The sequence below is a fragment of the Centroberyx gerrardi genome, chromosome 20, assembly GCF_048128805.1.
Source record: "Centroberyx gerrardi isolate f3 chromosome 20, fCenGer3.hap1.cur.20231027, whole genome shotgun sequence".
NCBI classification, from domain to species: Eukaryota; Metazoa; Chordata; class Actinopteri; order Beryciformes; family Berycidae; genus Centroberyx; species Centroberyx gerrardi.
The window spans coordinates 20,767,015-20,784,883 of NC_136016.1; the positions used below are offsets into that span (position 1 = coordinate 20,767,015).

The 17,869-nt window shown below is 40.8% G+C and overlaps 3 protein-coding genes and 1 non-coding gene across 6 annotated transcripts; 1 reads left to right on the forward strand and 3 right to left on the reverse strand.

Moving 5' to 3' along the window:
- Positions 1–2,041: 2,041 nt before the first annotated feature.
- pdap1a (pdgfa associated protein 1a) lies at positions 2,042–6,059 on the reverse strand. The gene is made up of 6 exons (XM_071898426.2): positions 5,912–6,059; positions 5,219–5,301; positions 5,064–5,138; positions 4,567–4,691; positions 4,315–4,466; positions 2,042–3,574 (listed from the first exon to the last, which is right to left on the reverse strand). The coding sequence occupies exons 1-6, from the start codon at positions 5,922–5,924 to the stop codon at positions 3,540–3,542; spliced, it is 483 nt and encodes a 160-aa protein (XP_071754527.1). The 5' UTR covers positions 5,925–6,059; the 3' UTR covers positions 2,042–3,539.
- Positions 6,060–8,571: 2,512 nt separating this feature from the next.
- On the reverse strand, positions 8,572–11,620 carry slc16a8 (solute carrier family 16 member 8). Its single transcript, XM_071898424.2, has 4 exons — positions 11,413–11,620; positions 10,612–10,755; positions 9,515–10,390; positions 8,572–8,765 (listed from the first exon to the last, which is right to left on the reverse strand). Exons 1-4 carry the CDS (start codon positions 11,618–11,620, stop codon positions 8,572–8,574), a joined length of 1,422 nt encoding a protein of 473 aa, XP_071754525.2.
- Positions 11,621–13,973: 2,353 nt separating this feature from the next.
- On the reverse strand, positions 13,974–16,750 carry cby1 (chibby 1, beta catenin antagonist). Of its 3 annotated transcripts, none has more exons than XM_071898435.2 (5): positions 16,662–16,750; positions 16,284–16,406; positions 15,726–15,831; positions 15,465–15,577; positions 13,974–14,443 (listed from the first exon to the last, which is right to left on the reverse strand). In XM_071898435.2, the coding sequence occupies exons 1-5, from the start codon at positions 16,665–16,667 to the stop codon at positions 14,363–14,365; spliced, it is 429 nt and encodes a 142-aa protein (XP_071754536.1). In that variant the 5' UTR covers positions 16,668–16,750; the 3' UTR covers positions 13,974–14,362. The 3 variants fall into 3 exon arrangements, with proteins under 3 accessions (XP_071754536.1, XP_071754538.1, XP_071754537.1); XM_071898437.2 differs by having other exon boundaries at positions 16,577–16,733; XM_071898436.2 differs by having other exon boundaries at positions 13,975–14,443; positions 16,305–16,406.
- Positions 16,751–17,232: 482 nt separating this feature from the next.
- On the forward strand, positions 17,233–17,305 carry trnar-ccu (transfer RNA arginine (anticodon CCU)). Its single transcript has one exon. It is a non-coding gene; the product is annotated as a tRNA-Arg (tRNA).
- Positions 17,306–17,869: the final 564 nt, after the last annotated feature.

Sequence of the window (17,869 nt, forward strand, 5' to 3'; positions counted from 1 at the left end):
ACAGATCTTGCTATGAGAGTGATGCTTTAGAAAATATCCGTCTGACGAGCTGTGGTTTGTGTCTGTACTTCTGTAAACGCGAGCAAAACGCGCGTGCAAAAGCATAATAAGGATGTGAGAAGTCCAAAAGAGGAAACTATTGAAGCTGCTGAAGGCCTCATACAGTTTGGCTGTCACCGGCCTGCGGGGCGTTCAGAGCGTCCTGTGAAATCACTGTTATCTTTATTCAGTCGCTATTTCCATCTGATTTTCATAGACAGGCTTCTAAGTGTCTGTTTTCATGCCTGTTTCATTCTGGCTGTATTTGTCTGTTTATTCCTTTCTAACCTGGTTTTTAATTAATCTCTGACTTCATCTTTTATTCTGCTGGCTTTCACTTATTGTATTCTTAGTATTCTGTTAATAATAATTAATAACAGCTGATTGTAATCAAATGACAGCCACAGTCAATGAGCTGTGTATACGGTAAAGCATTGATTCTCAACCTTTTTCATATCAAAGACCCTGATTTAGTCCACATTAGAGAAATGGACCCCCCATTTGATGAGATTTTGTCTCTCGGACCCAAATCTGAGAATATTTTTATTGTCAGATATGATTTTGTCTAGAATTCCATAACTATCTGTATTGTAGGTGGAGAGATGACAGTGAAAATATGATCAAAACAGCCATTCTTCTACATTCTCTAATCGTGTTAATTTCTTGCAAATTAAATAATGGTAAAGTTTAACAATTCATCAGTTTGCTGCTGCCCTGGAACCCCCCTCAAGGACCCCTGGTGGTCCCCGGACCCCACGTTGAGAACCTCTGCGGTAAAGCACCATATTGGTAGGAAATGCGCATGACATCATGAGTCAGTGGAGAGACTTTGTACCGGTAGACTTCTGTAACGGCGGTTGAAACCAACGCACAAATTTATCCAGTGATTAAATCAAAAGATTGAAAACACAGACAACGCCCACCAGTCACTTTAACATGACAAGCAAATGCTGCTGCAGCATGCAGCACAGTGACAGAAACCACTGCGGAGACATCTGGAGGTGTTGTGGGTCTAATTCAACCAAACGTCATGAGATAACTTGAAAACCCCAGCGACTCACACACTCGAAACTGTAACATTTAGATTAGGTGGCTGGTGAATGGTGCTGCCTGTCTGATGCTCCTCTATAGACGTTTGTAGGTTAGTATGTCGTCCTTTTGTCATCTGTATTGGGGCTTGTGTGTGAACGCTCACCCTGGATCCCAACATCAAGTCCTGTGTATTGGTGAATTCCCCTGTTCAAAGCCTGGCAGCGCATCAAACAGCTGCATACAAACAATACAATGCTGCTCATTTCCTCAACTGGTGTCTGGTCAGATGCTGCAGCCTGGTGGCAATGACAAATGACAAAAATACACAGGAGAACGAACAAGAATGGGATGTTTATGTTATTTTCTAAATGAAAAATGTCATTATGGATCATAGATTTCCCTCTGATCTGGCCAAAATTAGACTTATGCATCATTTTATGCTTTTCTAATACACACAATGTACACTTGCATTTGTTAGCACAGCATCACTTTCAGTATTAAAATGCCTTGCAGGTAAAAGACACTTGACAGAATGAGTCAGTACTCTAATACAGTGGTTCTCAACGTGGGGTCCGGGGACCACCAGGGGTCGTTTAAGGGGTTCCAGGGGGTCCGCAGTAAAAACTTCACCATTATTTAATTTACAAGAAGTGAAAACAATTATAGAATGTAGAAGAATGACTTTTTTTTAATCGTAATTTCACTGTTATCTCCCTACCTACAATACAGATAATCATGGAATTCTGGACAAAATCATATCTAACAACAAAAATATTCTCAGATTTGGGTCCAAGAGACAAAATCTCATCAAATGGGAGTCTGTGGCTCTAATGTGGACTAAATTAGGGGTCCTTCATATGAAAAAGGTTGAGAATCACTGCTCTAATATCACCAACCACTGCAGCTCCTTTAAGTGTGAAATTGCAGCAAATCAACATTTAGTGTGAATATGAATAACAACACGACACGGTTACTCCTTTATCTATTAATGCATTTATTTCTATACAACAAATGACTTCAAATACAAGATGAAAAATCAAAGGAATTACCTTTCCGTCCTCATGTTAAAACACTGTGGCTACATTTTTCATACTGTGTGGTTCCCAAGAGAGTAACAGAGTTCGTTCTTTCAGCTACTTCCATATTACAGAGACTATTGCTTTCCTGATCAAGGCATTTAAAATCCCACCATAGTTTCTTTGTAGCATGTCATCATGGAAATTATTACCAGAGAAGATTACAGAGACGACAGTGAACTGGTCTTGTGTAAACTTTCGAAAAGGCAACAGAAGACGTGGTCCCTTGTACAGAACCGCAGGAGATAGAAACATGGCCAGACCGAGGTTACTGAGGCAGTTTGAGACGATGCTTTCCTGCAATGATGTTGAGCATCATCAGAAAAAATCTAAAATGTTTATTTCAGCCAATTCTGCAAGATACTAGACTTTCCAAGACATCTGGGGAAGCACAAGCTAAGTGCCATGATGAAGATTTAGATTCCTAATGATTCTGACGTTTTCCAATATTTTAAGCGGCGGATTACAGGACACATTTTGAAACAGTTCTGAATAGACACGGCGATAGGTCCATTCAAAAGGATAAAAATGTAAAAACTGAATGTTTACTAGTTTCTATATGCACTGTGGTCGGTGGGATTGCTCGCTCTCCCAACTTTGTGACTTTCCAAAGGAGCCGAAGGCCTCCGAACATCAACAATGCTCAACCTCACCGGGTAATGAGGACAAAGCTGGTGGAAAAAGATGAGGCGTGTGATGGCATTCAGAGGGGAAAAATATTTCTAATGTTAAGAAAAATATTTCATGCCTTATAATTGACTATTTTCCATCCTGAATGCACCCGTGAACCAAATATTAAAGTACATACATTTCCTATAAATCGCTTATCCTCTGATTAGTGTTCCTTTCTCCATCTGTCACCAATTCGCCGTCTTACAAAACAGGCGAGATGGAAGGGAAAGTAAAGCACCAAAGAAATCCTCACACCTGATCATTGTGATACCTGTCCGATCATGAAGTAAACTTTATGTAAAAACCCAAAAATGTATGAATGGAAAAGAATGGAAAAAAAAAACTTCAGCAGCTTTAGAATTAAAACCCTGGTGGGTGGGGAAGAGGAAAGAGGTTGTGAAGCACTTGGAAAACCTGCGATTGTCGCCTCTCAAAATTTACGAGGAACCTGAAACAAAAAAGGAGGCGTCCCAAGTGTTGCATTCCTCTTCCTCTCCCTTTGCTCCACCCCTCCTCCCCGTCCTGACCACACCGCCTGGGAAGCCCCACGCCCCTCGCATTTATAATAATAATAATAATGAGGGACGGGAGCCCAAGCGCACCCCTGAGCCGACACCCCACGTATTGGTCCCCTCCCCTTCCTCCTCCTCCACCTCTCCTTCCTTCTCTCTCCATCCCTCTCAGACTGTTGTACGCGTCAAATCCCCAAAAGAGGGACGGCTAGCGCTTTGCCTTGGCTTCTTCGGCTTCTTTTTCTGAGAAACAAGAGCAAAAATATGGAAAATGCTGTAAGGTATTTGGTTCCACAAAATATAAACAAAGTTTTACGACATTTAAACAAGCATATGTCAATGCCCCCCCCCAAAAAAGAAGTACAACAATGAGACAAATTTCACAAGGTGTGTATTTAGGAAATGTGTTCAGCCAACTGAAAGAAAAGGAGAGCAAGTGTGTGAGAAAGAAGGAGGTAATGCTGCGTTCAAGTCGTATCAGAAGAACCTGATCACATCTTGTTGCTACAACTTGAAAGTGTTCACATTTAACTCATAGGAAATTTTTATTTATGACTTTAAAATCAACCGTAAACAAACTGCAGCAGATATTGCTCCCTTTTCTGAAGTACAGCTGACTATTAGTGTGAATATAACTGATAATTGTGATTTGTATCATCTTGGATTCGCTGCCATGTTTGTTGCATGTGTTAACACACTTCCACAACTCATGACATCAACTAGAAGATATTGGAGGCCACCAAAAAATTCCCACATCCTACTTGTAATTACCAATGGGAGGCTGACGTGAACGGTTATTCCCAGTAGGAAGTTCATATTAACTTATGGTAAATAGGACGTGAACGCAGCATTAGATGGTGGGAGACTGTGTGTGTGTGTGTGTGTGTGTGTGTGTGTATAATGTTTAAACTCTACTGCGCAGGGAATCGTACGTCAATGTAATATCCTGACAGGTACAGTAGTACCACTGTGTGTCTTCTCACCTTTCCTGAGCTCGTCTCTCTTCTTGGCGGCATCCTCCCTCTGTTTCTTGATGATGGCCAGTCTGGCGAGGTCGGCCCTGGCCTGCTCCGTCTTCCCCTCCAGATGGAGCTTCATGTAGCGCTCCTTCGCTTTCTGCTTCTCTATCTCCTCTCTGACAGGGACAGGAGGGGGGTCAGATAATAAGATCGAGAGTTCCCGTACATCGTGTGTAAGACATAGCCACCATAGCACTGAAGGTTGAAGACACCCACCTCTCCCTGCGCGACAGCTCTCGCGGCGCGCTGACGTCGATTTCGGCCACCTTCTTGCTCTTCTGAGACACACGGTTGGGATTCTCAATCTCTATTAGTCCCTCCACCCCACTCTTCTTCTTGGACTGCAAAAAAAATAAAGCATCATTAGCATGTGAAATACAACGCTCTTTTTGACTGCGTTTTTGTCATTTGAATAACTGGGCATGGCATTGTTCTCTCCACTTTTTCTCACTCTCTTCATTTAAACAGAGAACCCCCTTCTCTGGGGGTTGTTGAAAGGCATTCTGGGAAATGTAGGAAATCACTGACCGAAGTAGAAGTAGGCAGGTTGAGGGAAAGTGGGTACATCAAAATTAACTCCAGGAATTCATTGAACATCACTGATGATATGAGATTGATGATATATAACAGTGTGAGAGTACTCAAGGGTGGATTTTTATTTATAAAGTCCTGTTACATCTGCATCATCAACATACACCTTCCACCTCACTCACCTCATAGTCTTCGTCGCTGCTGCTCTCGTCTTCAGACCCTGATGAGGTCTCTTTCTCTGCACCGCCATTCGCCTCCTGTTAAACACACACAATTAATCACACCAGACTTGGTTTGAAAATTGCCTTGTGTCCGCCAGTAAAGTCTCTTTACTCACCATCTCCCTCTGCACTCTCATCTGTCGGTCGATCTCTTCAGGGTTGCTGAACTGCTTTCCTCGGCCCTTGTGGCCCTTTTTCCCTGAAATACAGTGAGAGAGAGAAAGAGAGAGAGAGAGATAGGAGATGAGTCACACATGACGTTCACTGCGGTACAGCTCCCTTCACCGGCATCTGTCAGGACTGCCCGTGTATGGACATGTCGGCAGAAACAGAAAGCCAGAAGAGACGTAGCAAGTGATTAACGTTACGTTTAGCAAGTCAACTACTGGAACCGTTTCTAGAGACAGCAACATGCCACATCTGGCAATATGTTCATGAGATTAATGATAAAGTGAGACGATGCCGGTCTGCCGTGCACATGGTGCTGCTGGCTAGAGCTACACGGCCAGCTATCTACGCATTTTGACAATTTTAACTGTTAACACAACCAGAAAACTGGCGTGTTGACGTTGAGCTAACAACTCATCACTATCTGTCAAATTTCCTGGCCGTTCACAACCGCAAATACAGTGACATTTTACTCGCCGGTTAGCATGCTAACCGCTAGTAGCTTCACAGCAAAGCAAGTGAGAGTTCACGGGGGATTGATACTACTTTGGCTAACAATTAGCTAGCTAACGTTAGCTTGCTAAAAAAAAATTAGCAAGTTAACGTTAGTTTTTAACAAAGCTATCGGGGGAGATACTTACCGCCTCGGGGCATTTCTAGAAGTTAAGTATATACAACTGACGTCCACACGTGTATCGATGAATAATTTAACTGTTTTACAGGTAGCTGACGGTTTATAAACGTCTTTCTGGAAGAATAGGCCTGACTCCCACCACCTTCGTCGCTCCCGCTGCTAGCACCAGGCACCAAGTCGTTCACTCGTAGCTTCCTGAACGAAGGGCGGCGCCTGCGCAGTTGGATAATATTCAACCAATCGCTGTACAGAATATTTGACTGATAGGTACACCCGCCAATTAGCTGAGGACAGTACAAATTAATCAATAAGGCGGTACTTTTCAGTGACAGGCGCAGGCAGGTAGGCCTGATTGATTTTCTAAGAGACAACAATATGCACAATACACAATATGCTCTACTCTGGGAAAATCAACTTTAATTTGAGTTCACCCTCACAGAAAAGAATTAAAGTTCTTTATTTAGTCCCATAGCAATTTTTACAAGAATACTATGGGAATATTACAGGGATATGACAGAAGATAAATATACAGATAAAGACAAAACGTCTTCTATAAACTCACTACTGAGTACCACAGACATACTATATGAACCCATAAGAATGTTATATGAACATTATCATTAGGACAGACCCAAACTGCACTGTTAAGTTCACATCTGAACAAGAAAAAGCATTATAACAGTAAAAACACCATGTGATGAAGTCCTCTGTGAAGATAGTAAGTAAGTAAGTAAGTAAAGTTTATTTATATAGCACCTTTCACAGAGCAAAGTCACAAAGTGCTTCACAGGAGTAAAATAGTTAAAATAAGACCATCAAATAGTAAGAAACAATAAAACATTAAAACAAAGGACATAAAAACACACAGAAATACAGACACAAGAGGCTAGACAAAGGCCAGTCTGAACAGATGAGTCTTCAGCTGCTTTTTAAAAGTGTCAACAGAGACCGCAGATCTTAAGTCCAGTGGAAGAGCGTTCCATAGTTTAGGTGCCACAATTTCAAAGGCTCGATCACCTTTTGTTTTGAGCCTAGAGCGAGGGACAACCAGTAAGCCCTGGTCAGAAGACCTAAGTGACCTGCTGGTAATGTAGGGATGGAGTAGGTCGCAGATGTACACAGGTGCCTGACCATGCAGGGTTCTATATGTGATTACAAGAACCTTAAATTGAATCCTAAACTTGATGGGAAGCCAATGTAAGGAAGCTAAGATGGGTGTGATGTGAGACGTCCTGCTGGACCTGGTCAACAGCCTCGCAGCAGCGTTCTGGACCATTTGTAGACGGTCCAGGGATGAATTGCTGAGGCAAGTGAAAAGGGAATTACAGTAGTCCAGGCGGGATGATATAAAGGCATGAATAATCATCTCCAACTCAGCTTGTGACACAACAGACTTGAGTTTGGCAATGTTTCTAAGATGGAAAAAACATGTACGGAACAATGACTTAATATGTTGATCAAAGTACATAGCCTGACCAAAAATAACACCAAGATTTCTAAGGTTAGACCGTACAGTTGAGGAAAGGGACCCAATACACTGAGTAACCTTGGAAACAATACTGTCTGAAGCAATAATAAGAACCTCAGTCTTGTCTGCATTAAGCTGTAGAAAGTTGTTGGCCATCCAGTCCTTAATGGCAATCAGACAATCAAATGCAAAAATGCAAAACAGACAGTTTGTCAGTCTTATCTAGCTTAAAAGAAATGTACAGCTGAATATCATCAGCGTAGCAGTGATAAGAAACACCTTTAAATTTGCTAATAATCAGTCCTAGGGGAAGCATATATAAAGCAAATAAGATAGGACCCAAAACAGAACCCTGGGGCACACCACAGGATAGGGCAGCAGTTGCAGACATGTAGGGACCAACTGACACAGAAAAACTCCTATCCAAGAGATAGGAGGAGAACCAGTCCAGGGCGCTCCCAGAGACACCCACCCACTGCCTGAGCCTTTCGATCAGAATGCAGTGATCTACAGTATCGAAAGCTGCGCTAAGATCCAGCAGCACCAAAACGGAGCATTCACCCACATCAGAAGACATCATGATATCATTGGAGACTCTGAGAAGAGCTGTTTCAGTGGAACGCTTCTGACGGAAACCAGACTGGAACTTATCAAGAATGTTGTGTGCATTCAGAACAGCAGTGAGCTGTTTGGCAACAACCTTTTCTAAAATTTTTGAAATAAAAGGCAACTTGGATATAGGCCTATAGTTTTTGGGCAGGGATGGATCAAGGTTAGTTTTTTTTTAGGAGAGGCTGAACAACTGCATGTTTAAAATAAGATGGGACACAACCAGATTGCAGGGAGCTATTAATAATAGACACCAGGCACGGACCAATAGACCTAAGTACATTTTTAAACATAGACGTTGGTAAGATATCTAAGGGGCTTGAAGAAGGCCGAGTTGGGCAGACGGAAAGGGGAGTGGAAGAGGGGATGATGCTTGCCCTAACATCTCTAACCTTATCCACAAAGAAGGAGAGTAAATTACTGCAATTCTCATTTGAAAATACAGGCACATCAGGGGGTGCAGGAGTGACAATGTTGTTGATAGTGTCAAATAGGACTTTAGGATTTTGTTTACTGGAGGATATTAGGTTAGCAAAGTAAGAAGCCCTTGCATCCTTAATAAATCCATCCTAGATAAAGTGCATTCTATTCTAACTGGTCTGAGTTTTCTGTGGGGTAGTTGTGTCGTCCAAGTCTCTGTCTACACCCCTGTCCTGTTCTGAAAGTTTGTCCTTGGTGTTGCAGCAGTACGACGCCAAAGCAAGGAACAGTCCTGCAGCGATAATCTCTCCCCCGGCCACAAAGAAAACCAGCTCATAGTTCTTATAAGCGTCCACTAGACGACCTGTGAAGAACAGAGAGGTTCTGCATGAGCGTGAGATATAAGTTCAATGTTAAATCAAAATCTTTTGTTGTTCACAGGACCTGTAGAATACCCCCTAATTTATCTTAGTCCCCCATAACTAACATATCACAATCAAACTCAAATCCAATATATTTACATAGCAAATTGCATACAACAATGCAAGCTAAAGTGCTTTACAAACATGGTTAAAAACAGTTCAGGGCCATCATGAAAAAGAAAGACAATAACCAACATCATAAATGGACACAAGAACAGGAGAAGTAATGTTTAAAAAGTGTAAAAAGTAAAATATATATATATACACTACCAGTCAAAAGTTTGGACACACCACATTTTTCTTATTAGACATTTTCATTTTAGAATAATAGTAAGGACATCAAAACTATGAAATAACACAAATGGAATTGTGCAGTGACCAAAAAAGTGTTAAACAAATCAAAACTATCTTATATTTTAGATTCTTTAAAGTAGCCGCCCTTTGCCTTGATGGAAAGGCAAAGGCTTTGGAAAGAAATTCATACATAGGATCAACTTCACTATCTATATTCATCTAAGAAACTAATTTCAAGCATTTAAGCAGAAGCCTTTAGATCAGAATGGCTTTAAGAAAATGAAAAACATAGTACATTCAATCAGGTGGGTCCAAACTTTTGACTGGTAGTGTATATTTGGCTAAAAAACAAACCAAAAGTGTGTCTAGTGTCTCCTGACGTCACTTCACCTCTCACCTGCAGACGGGGGTCCGATGAGCACTGCTACAGCCTCTATCAGCAGCACCAGACCCAGAGCGCTGGAGAAACCATCAGTGCCTACGATTCCCATCAGCACCTCAAACTGCAGGGCCCCCACCATCCCGTAGGACAGGCCGAAGAACATGCAGAAGGTGACCAGACCTCGGTAGTCTTTGCTCTGTGCGGAGCAGACGTCCGTTAGGCCGTTGAAGATCAGAGCCAGGCTGAAAAGGTATGCAGTTTTGGGCCTGATCCACTTCAGTCCGGCCACAACTCCGCAGGTTGGCCGGGAAAAGATGTCAACGAAGCCGATGATGGAGAGCAGGAAGGCGGCCTCGCGGTCCGGCACCCCCTGGTCCTTGGCAAAGTTCACCAAGAGGATGGTGGGCACGAACAGGCCGAGCACAACGATGAACTTAGCGATGATGTAGATCAGCAGCCCTTTGTTGCAGAGGACGCTGAAGTCCAGAAGTTTCTTTCTCTGATGTTTCTGAGGCATCTTCTCCGCTCCGTCCTTCTCCTGCTCTGACTTTGTTGCCTGTGATGGCAGCATCTCTTTCAGCTCCTGCATGTTTGTATCTCCCATCTCCTCGTCCTTCCTCCTCCTCCTCCTCCTCCTCCTCCTCCTCCTCACCTCCTCCAGCGGTCTCATGATGGCCCCGCAGGTGCAGCAGTTGAGCAGCAGCCCCCCCATGACCAGGAAGCCCCCCCTCCAGCCGAAGCAGTCCAGCAGCAGCTGACCTAAAGGCGACAGGATGGAGAGGAACACGGGACTCCCGGCGGCGGCCAGGCCGTTGGCCAGCGGGCGGCGCCTGTCAAAGTAGCTTCCCAGCATGATGAGGGAGGGCTGGAAGTTCAGAGCCAGGCCCAGACCTGGAAACAAAGGGTGAAATTACAGTATATGACATATGTTTTTTAACACTGTGAGATCTCTGTTGGCTGCCGTCTCAGTGACATGACAAGAAAGGCTGAATGCTTTTCCTACCAAGATGGCCGTGTGGTGATGTAGGCTAACAGAATACGATGAATTGAGTTTTGGATGCGGGTCATACAGTTCTATAGTTAAGTATAATGAGTGGGATACATTGACTTACCTGTAACAACACCAGCAGTGAGGTAAAGTTGGATGATATCGGTGGTAAAAGATGCTCCGACCATCCCTGCTGAGGCCAGCAGTCCCCCAACCAGCATCACTGGCCGGCAGCCGAACCTGTTCACCATGATGCTCGCTACAGGACCTGGAGAGAGAGGAGAGACAGAGCAGAGACCAACAGAAGAACTAAATTAACACTGATGAATTACAAACTTCCACATTGTGCATAAGAATCACCAACTATGGTGGCCTGGACGTGTAAAGCATAACCACATTTCACAAATTTACCAATCAGAAAACAGATTGGCAATTCACTACACAAACTGAACAAACAACTAATTTAACTTAATGCTCATGTTAACACACTCTAATACTAACATGCTAATGCTAATACTTGCTTTGTCAGACATGCATTAGCACTAGCATGTTAGTGTCATCATGTTAGTATTAGCATGTTAGCATTACCATTAAGATCATTCAGTATTTATTTAGTGAAATGTTAATTTGTCTTACATGTGTGTTGTGATTTGCTTTTTTGAATGCTCATTTGTTTCACAAGATGTTAATGTGTTTGTTCATTTGTTTTCTATTTTGTAAATTGATAAATAATTTGATTTGTGAAATGTTTTTTATGTGTTAATTTGTTCTGTGAAATGTTAACCTTTTTTTTGTGTTCATTTGTTTTGTCAAAAGTGGTGATTTTTTTGTGATTTGATTTTTGTTTGTTTCACAAGATGTTAATGTGTTTTCTGATTTGTTAATTTCTTGTTAACATCTTCCCGTCCCTCTGCTGCTGTCTCACCTGAGCCGTACAGCATGGCCAGCATGATGGAGGAGATCCACGCCGTGTCGCTGTAGCCGACCTCAAAGTCCCTCATCAGCTCTTTGAAGTAAACACTGATGGCCTTGGGGAAAGCGTAGGAGAAGCCCGAGATGACGAAACAGCTGAGCAGGACCATCCAGCCCCAGCCGCCGTCAGGAGGCCGAACCCCCGTCCTGCTGCCTCCCATGGAGACTCACACTGGGTGCTGCCTGGAGGAACCACAGTCAGTCAAATCACACTGATAGATCATGCAAAAAGGTTTCACTTTGGAATATGTTGATGCAGAGGCTGGGAGAATTTAGACTACCAATCTGGAGGGAATTTCAGCTAAATTTACATGCTCACACTTTGTTTGCAAGCTTACTGAGATAAGATGAAACTTTATTGGGGAAATTTAGTCGTTGCAGCAGCAAAAGTAATAGGATTCAGCAAGGAAAAGGACTATAGAAGCACACAAATAGAATATAAAAAAAAGCAATAAAACAGCATGCAAAAAAGTAGAAATATTAAAACAATAAAAGCTAAGCAAAAAAGTTCAACAGAGTGGGAAGCATGGGAAACAGTATGGATTACTAACATTTATAGATTAACTTACAGTTTTTACTTACAGATGTTACTAACAGTATTGATTGCTTACTTAAATATGGATTGTTTAATATGAAGTATGTGCAGTATAAATAAGTAAAAGTAAACATATTTGTATATAGGAATATAAGCATGTATAAGCATATATGTATTAATATGTGTGTATAAACAGCATATAAAATGTAAAAATATCAATATGCACACAGTATGAAATAGTGGAATCATTCTGAAAATATCATTGTTATATGCAGAATATAAATATAACAATGTGTGAAAATTGAACAAGCCAAATACATGATGTGCAAAGCCGTACCTCTTTACACAACACAAACTATGAGCAGAGTTAAAAACCTGTTACACAAGCAGACTTTCATTTGGATTCTGTTCAGCTGTACTTGTTTCCTCTGACTTGGCAGACTTTAATCAGACTGAATTTGTCTCAGACTCCGGCTAATCTCAGTCTGGAAAACAGCTACTACACAAATCTTTCAACAGATCGGACTGGTATGCTTAATTTTTTTATTTTTTTTTATTTTTTCTTCCACAGTGACTGACCCCTTTCCCCATAATCTGTTCATGTTCCTTTATCAGCAAGGATTACTGTTGATTTCAGTGCTGTAGTGCAATAAGAACATGCAACCTGGGACATGTATGTATATTATGTGTAATGCATATACATAGCACATTTGCAGTGAAGGTTTGATCAAGCTCATTGAATTTGTGAAATCTCTGGAATCTTAACAAATCAATACATATATATTTCACAGATGGCTTTTTATCACAGAAACATAACAGATACCATCCACTTAACCTTTTTAAGGACATTTTTTGCAGTTTAAGGTAATCAAAGTGTAACTGTAACTTAAGATCTTTGTTCAGAAATAATATCTACCACTTAAAAATTTGCATCTGCTGCCAATGCCATAGAAACTTGTTAATAAAACATAGTATGGAATATTTCATTATCTCTAAATGTAAAACCTTCACTTAATGTTCAAAAGAGTGATTTTATAGAGGGTGTAATCGTCTGTATTTTTGAAAATATGGAGCAATGAACAGGTGACATTTCTACAAGAATGAAACATTTAATTTGTATTATATTCCCACCTTTGATCCAATATGGCCGACGTTACAGCCAACACTACCAGTCTGCAGTGTTTCAGAGCTGAAGGAAATCCTGTGAGAACCTCAAGCCTCTGAAACCAGCTCCATGTCTGCTCAGTAAACCTGTTTCTACCATCCAGTCCAGTGTGTTTTCAATCAAGATATCATTATTTCAGATTTTCTGGAACATACAGCCGGGCTCAAAAGTCCTCTTCATCTCTTTTCTGCCACTCTCTCAGATTCATAAGTAGTTTTCCATTTTAAAGGGAAACCTTTGTTGGCCTGCCCTCTGCTCCTACGTTCAATTAATCTCAATTATGGTAACTGTGATTTTATGCCAGAAAGCTGATCCAAAACAAGAACATTGTGCTAAAATAACACAATAATCTGCCTTAATACTTATTTCCCCACTTTTCTGAAAAACCCTGAACTCTGGTTGCAGCACTGAATTGGGAAATTAAGACTTTTGGGGAACTTAACTGTACTATCTACTGTGTTGAACAGGGAAAATACAGCTAATAGGATCATTTACACTGCTAAACATTATAATAACAAAGTCTGAGTATGGTGGATTATCATATTACATAATGACGAGTGTATATGTCTCATTACATGTAAAAACATGAATAAATCTGTACTTCTTTAAATACATATAGCATCCTTTTCTTAAATACCCGTCTCTAACAGCCAATAAGAAAACCTCATTGATTATAGGCAAGTAATATGATTTTCCGCTTCCACAAAAATTAATAACCCAATAAGTTTCAGCGATATTCTAAAAATGGTGAATGAGTTACATACACAAGAAAAACAGCTGCTTCCTTGAGATGGATTTAACGTTTAATTAAAGTAGAAAATAAATACAAAACGATCTTGAAATGTAATTGTCTGTTTAAAGTTGCCATACAGAAGTAAAAGGCGTAGAAAATGAATCACTCATTGAACAAACCGTCACTGTATGTACAGTTATTTCAGATATGTGGAGATATAATTTAACAGTACATAGAAAACTAGTCCCTCAATCTGATTCAGCTCTACTCTCCTTTTTCAATGTAATTCTACTCACAACCAACCACATCTATGAGAAAATACAAGTTCTTCGTCTTAACTCTTTGTACTTATGAACAACAAAGGTAAAACTCGTCTCGGATCAACATTCACACTCTTAATTATTCGTGAATGCATAAAAGACAGATGCCATATAGAGAACTTTTCCGATGTAGAGCTGCTATCAGATCTGTCATTTTTTCCTCCGATGGTGATTCTTCATCTCCTCCAGTTCTCTCTCCATCAGGTGAGACTCTGCTGTCGTCTCTGTCAACTGGACAAAAAAAAACAAAAAACAGATTGAACATCAGTTATTCGTAGCTTTGGTAAGACACTGAATTACATTTTACATTTACATTTTAAGGTTTGACCAATGGGTTTTTGAAGGCCGATAGCAATACGAATATTTTAAAATCACAGATAGAGGATATTTTCTGACAATAATCATTATCTTTGAATTTGATCATTTTCGTGCCAACAATTCAATGTTCCTACCAGATTTGTAACCTTTGCAGGGTGGAAAAGCCTCTGAAACAGTATTTAGACCATAAGATGACACTAAAACTTAAAATTAAAACCTAGACTGATTAAAATAGTTTAGGTTGGTTATCAGCTCTTTAAGGCAGAGAGACTCACCACACCTATTCAATGGTAGATGAAACTCTGGGATACATTAGTTCATTATTAAATAAAAGAATAAAGAAAATGTGTAAAAAACAATTACATTTCATCGTAGGTTTTATAGGCTGTTTAAATGTAGCTGCGTTCAAAGGAACCGCCATCATATCAGAGGTGAACAATATGACCGGCTGATATCCAATTTTTAATAAAAGGCCAATATCGGCCTGATGTAACAGCAAACCAATACACTGGTCTAATTACATTATATTTAACTAAATAGTATCCTTACTTACCTATTTTTATCTTTCTTTCCTTCTTTTTTTATCATTTTACTGGACAAATTCTGTCTTTTATGTGTATTTTTGATTTTGTTTGAAAATTGTTTTAATCCATTTATTTTATGTAAAGCACTTTGTGTTGCATTCTATGTATGAATGATGGCATTCAAAAACATGGTGAATATTAGCATTGCTTTTTTTTTTTATTGCAGATTGGCTGCCATTTTCCTCAGCTTCAGGCTAGACGCTGTTTCAAGCGGACAGCTCATCCAGATGAGTGACAAGTACAGGACTAACAATACACTTCTCTGCCTCAAGGCAAAAAGCTGCATATTGTAGCTTTACGTTTGCTGAAATACATCCCATAAATATATCTTAAAGCTGCTAAGGTCTCACCATGTCCAACAGAATTTCAATTTTCAGTTTCAGAAGGTTGTTCTCCTCCTCCAGCTGCATGTTTCTCTTCTTCAGCCGCTGTACTTCCTTTCCAGACACGTTCCCACCTGAGTCTGGTGCAACAAGCAGAGGGAGAAACAGACAGAAAGCTGTGAGTTGTTGTTGGTCATTCCAGAGCAGCAAACTGGTGAAGTGCTGTGCATTTACACTGTGGAAGGAGCCGTTGCGTTGGTCTGTATTCAGGCTTGTGAAAGTCTTTACCTGCTATCCACTGTCCCTCTTCAAACTTCAAGCTCTGGCCTCCAATGTTCATCACCGGAGCTCCATACTCCAGGCCCAGCTCAACTTCCCTCGTTGAACGATCCAACTAAAGCCATGAAGAAAAGACGAGAAGGTAAAAATATATCAATCTACATACAATATACACAGAATTTACAGTATTAGGGACGTCTTCCTCATATTGAGTTGCAGCCCCTTTTGCACAATCCACATCTCAGTTGTCTCAAAGTTTAAAAATCCTTCTCTAATTCGTCTGCTTCTCTTTATCTACATCTCCTCCTTTGTGATTGGTATAGATTTAGTAAGGGAAACCAATATGGGATCATGGCTTTTACCTGGATTCACTTCATCAGTGGACTTCATGAATAGAGTGAGGGTCCCTAATATTTTGTAATGTTAGTAAATCAGGTCTAGGAAGTCTTTGATCCACCCTCTCATCATTAAACATCAGGGACAGGGTAGTCTAAGAAGTTTTAAACATCCATTCTTCCATAATAAATATTTCTCTAACTAGCGCAGACTTTGGATAGTGTTACAGACCTGCAGGCCCCCTCCACTCACCGTGTGAAGGTTGGACAGAGACGCAGATTTGCGAGGAGGGGTCTTCTTCGGACTGAACGTGTTTCCAACAAACAGCGGCATCTTCAGTGATCTTTTAAATTCCTGAATAAGAGAAGGCAACTCTTAACTCAGGTGGCTAATTCGTGAAAAAAGGCAGTTTGTAACTAGGTTAGTAAACTTGTTTAACGTTTGCTCACGTTACCTGCAAGGCTGGTTATTAGGAAGCTAATGCTAGTTAGCTAACTCTAGCTAGCTGTAAGTACTAACCATACCTGACATTTAATTGAAAATGACGACTGTCTCACGGGTGGGTTAGTAGTTGCTGTGTCACTGAAATATATAACGCTATATATTTACCTCCATACAGACTATTTGCTAAAACTATTACTGTGGTGGCTGTGTGGCTTTTCTTTTCTTTACAAGGAACACCATGCTTGTTACTGCGCAAGTGCGAAATTCCTATTCCTCTAAAACAGGCAGCTTCCAAAATATGGCACGGCTTCAGATAAATCAGTTGAGAGGGGAACTTCGATGATTAGCGTTTATATGAAAACATAATATTAAGTCAGCATGTAGGTATCTATTTAGAGTGACGTATGTGAAATTTAGCACTGAAACTCGCCCTAGTTTAAAATAAATACCCCTACTGAGGAGAAACAGTGGGACCATCCATGAGACGTCGACACATCACCATGGTGATCGCGTTACACGTCCGTTGCTGTTTTGTTTACAGAATACACCCGCCACCAGTGCTTTGGTTTTTACATGTTAGACCTCATTAGACACATTATTAAAGTATTAGTAGTAATATTACGTATCTCCAAACCAGACCTGGATAGTTGAAATTACAATATGTGCCCGTATTCAGGTTTTAAATACGTGTATGTTTGGCTATAAAAGCGACTTGACTCCGCCCCGTATCGCAGCAGCCCCAGTGGCCTAATGGATAAGGCACTGGCCTCCTAAGCCAGGGATTGTGGGTTCGAGTCCCATCTGGGGTGAAAGCTTTTGACTTTTTGATGAACAAATATCAAAGCGACATTGGGGGAAAAGCATTTTGTGCAATGTGCGGAAAAACGCACACAATTTAACGGCGAAAAAAACTCTCCATCGCAGAACAACAGATCATCAGCGCTGGACCAGCCAAATGGAAATCGTTTGCCATCAATGTCGCTCTCGGTAAAAGTTATTAATTGAAATTCATGAAACGTAGAAATGTGTAAGAAATGTGTAACTAACATGGAGAAGCGGAGCATCAGGCTGTGCGTCATGCTCAGCGCTTTGGCTGCATCCGTGCAAACTTACCGTGAGTATCTGCTCCTCTGCCTTCAGCCTGTCAGTATTGGTGTATAAGCTGAATAAATACGTATGTTGCATCTAAGTTAGAATGGAATTAAACCCACTGATGAAATAGGAAATGTATTTAAATATGGGCATCGACGGGAATAGCACCCTACGCCTACTGCAAATACACAGCACAAGCTTTGATTGACAGGCCGCTGTGGCACATCCAGATATATTGATCATTTTAAAACCGATATTTCATTCAAAAAAGCTCTCACACA

What these genes read in the sequence shown, in the direction of transcription:
- pdap1a (XM_071898426.2), bottom strand. An exon ending in GCAGCGACGAAGACTATGAG is followed by an intron (nt 4,692 to 5,063) that starts GTGAGTGAGGTG and finishes TTTTTTTTGCAG; the next exon opens with TCCAAGAAGAAGAGTGGGGT. An exon ending in GAGAGACGAGCTCAGGAAAG is followed by an intron (nt 3,575 to 4,314) that starts GTGAGAAGACAC and finishes CTTGTTTCTCAG; the next exon opens with AAAAAGAAGCCGAAGAAGCC.
- slc16a8 (XM_071898424.2), bottom strand. Translation starts at nt 11,620, where the DNA reads ATGGGAGGCAGCAGGACGGGGGTTCGGCCTCCTGACGGCGGCTGGGGC. An exon ending in CACTGCTGGTGTTGTTACAG is followed by an intron (nt 10,391 to 10,611) that starts GTAAGTCAATGT and finishes CTTTGTTTCCAG; the next exon opens with GTCTGGGCCTGGCTCTGAAC. An exon ending in CATCGGACCCCCGTCTGCAG is followed by an intron (nt 8,766 to 9,514) that starts GTGAGAGGTGAA and finishes TGTTCTTCACAG; the next exon opens with GTCGTCTAGTGGACGCTTAT.
- cby1 (XM_071898435.2), bottom strand. An exon ending in TGAGTGGAGGGGGCCTGCAG is followed by an intron (nt 15,832 to 16,283) that starts GTCTGTAACACT and finishes TCATGGCTTTAG; the next exon opens with TTGGATCGTTCAACGAGGGA. An exon ending in TTGAAATTCTGTTGGACATG is followed by an intron (nt 14,444 to 15,464) that starts GTGAGACCTTAG and finishes TTTTTTGTCCAG; the next exon opens with TTGACAGAGACGACAGCAGA.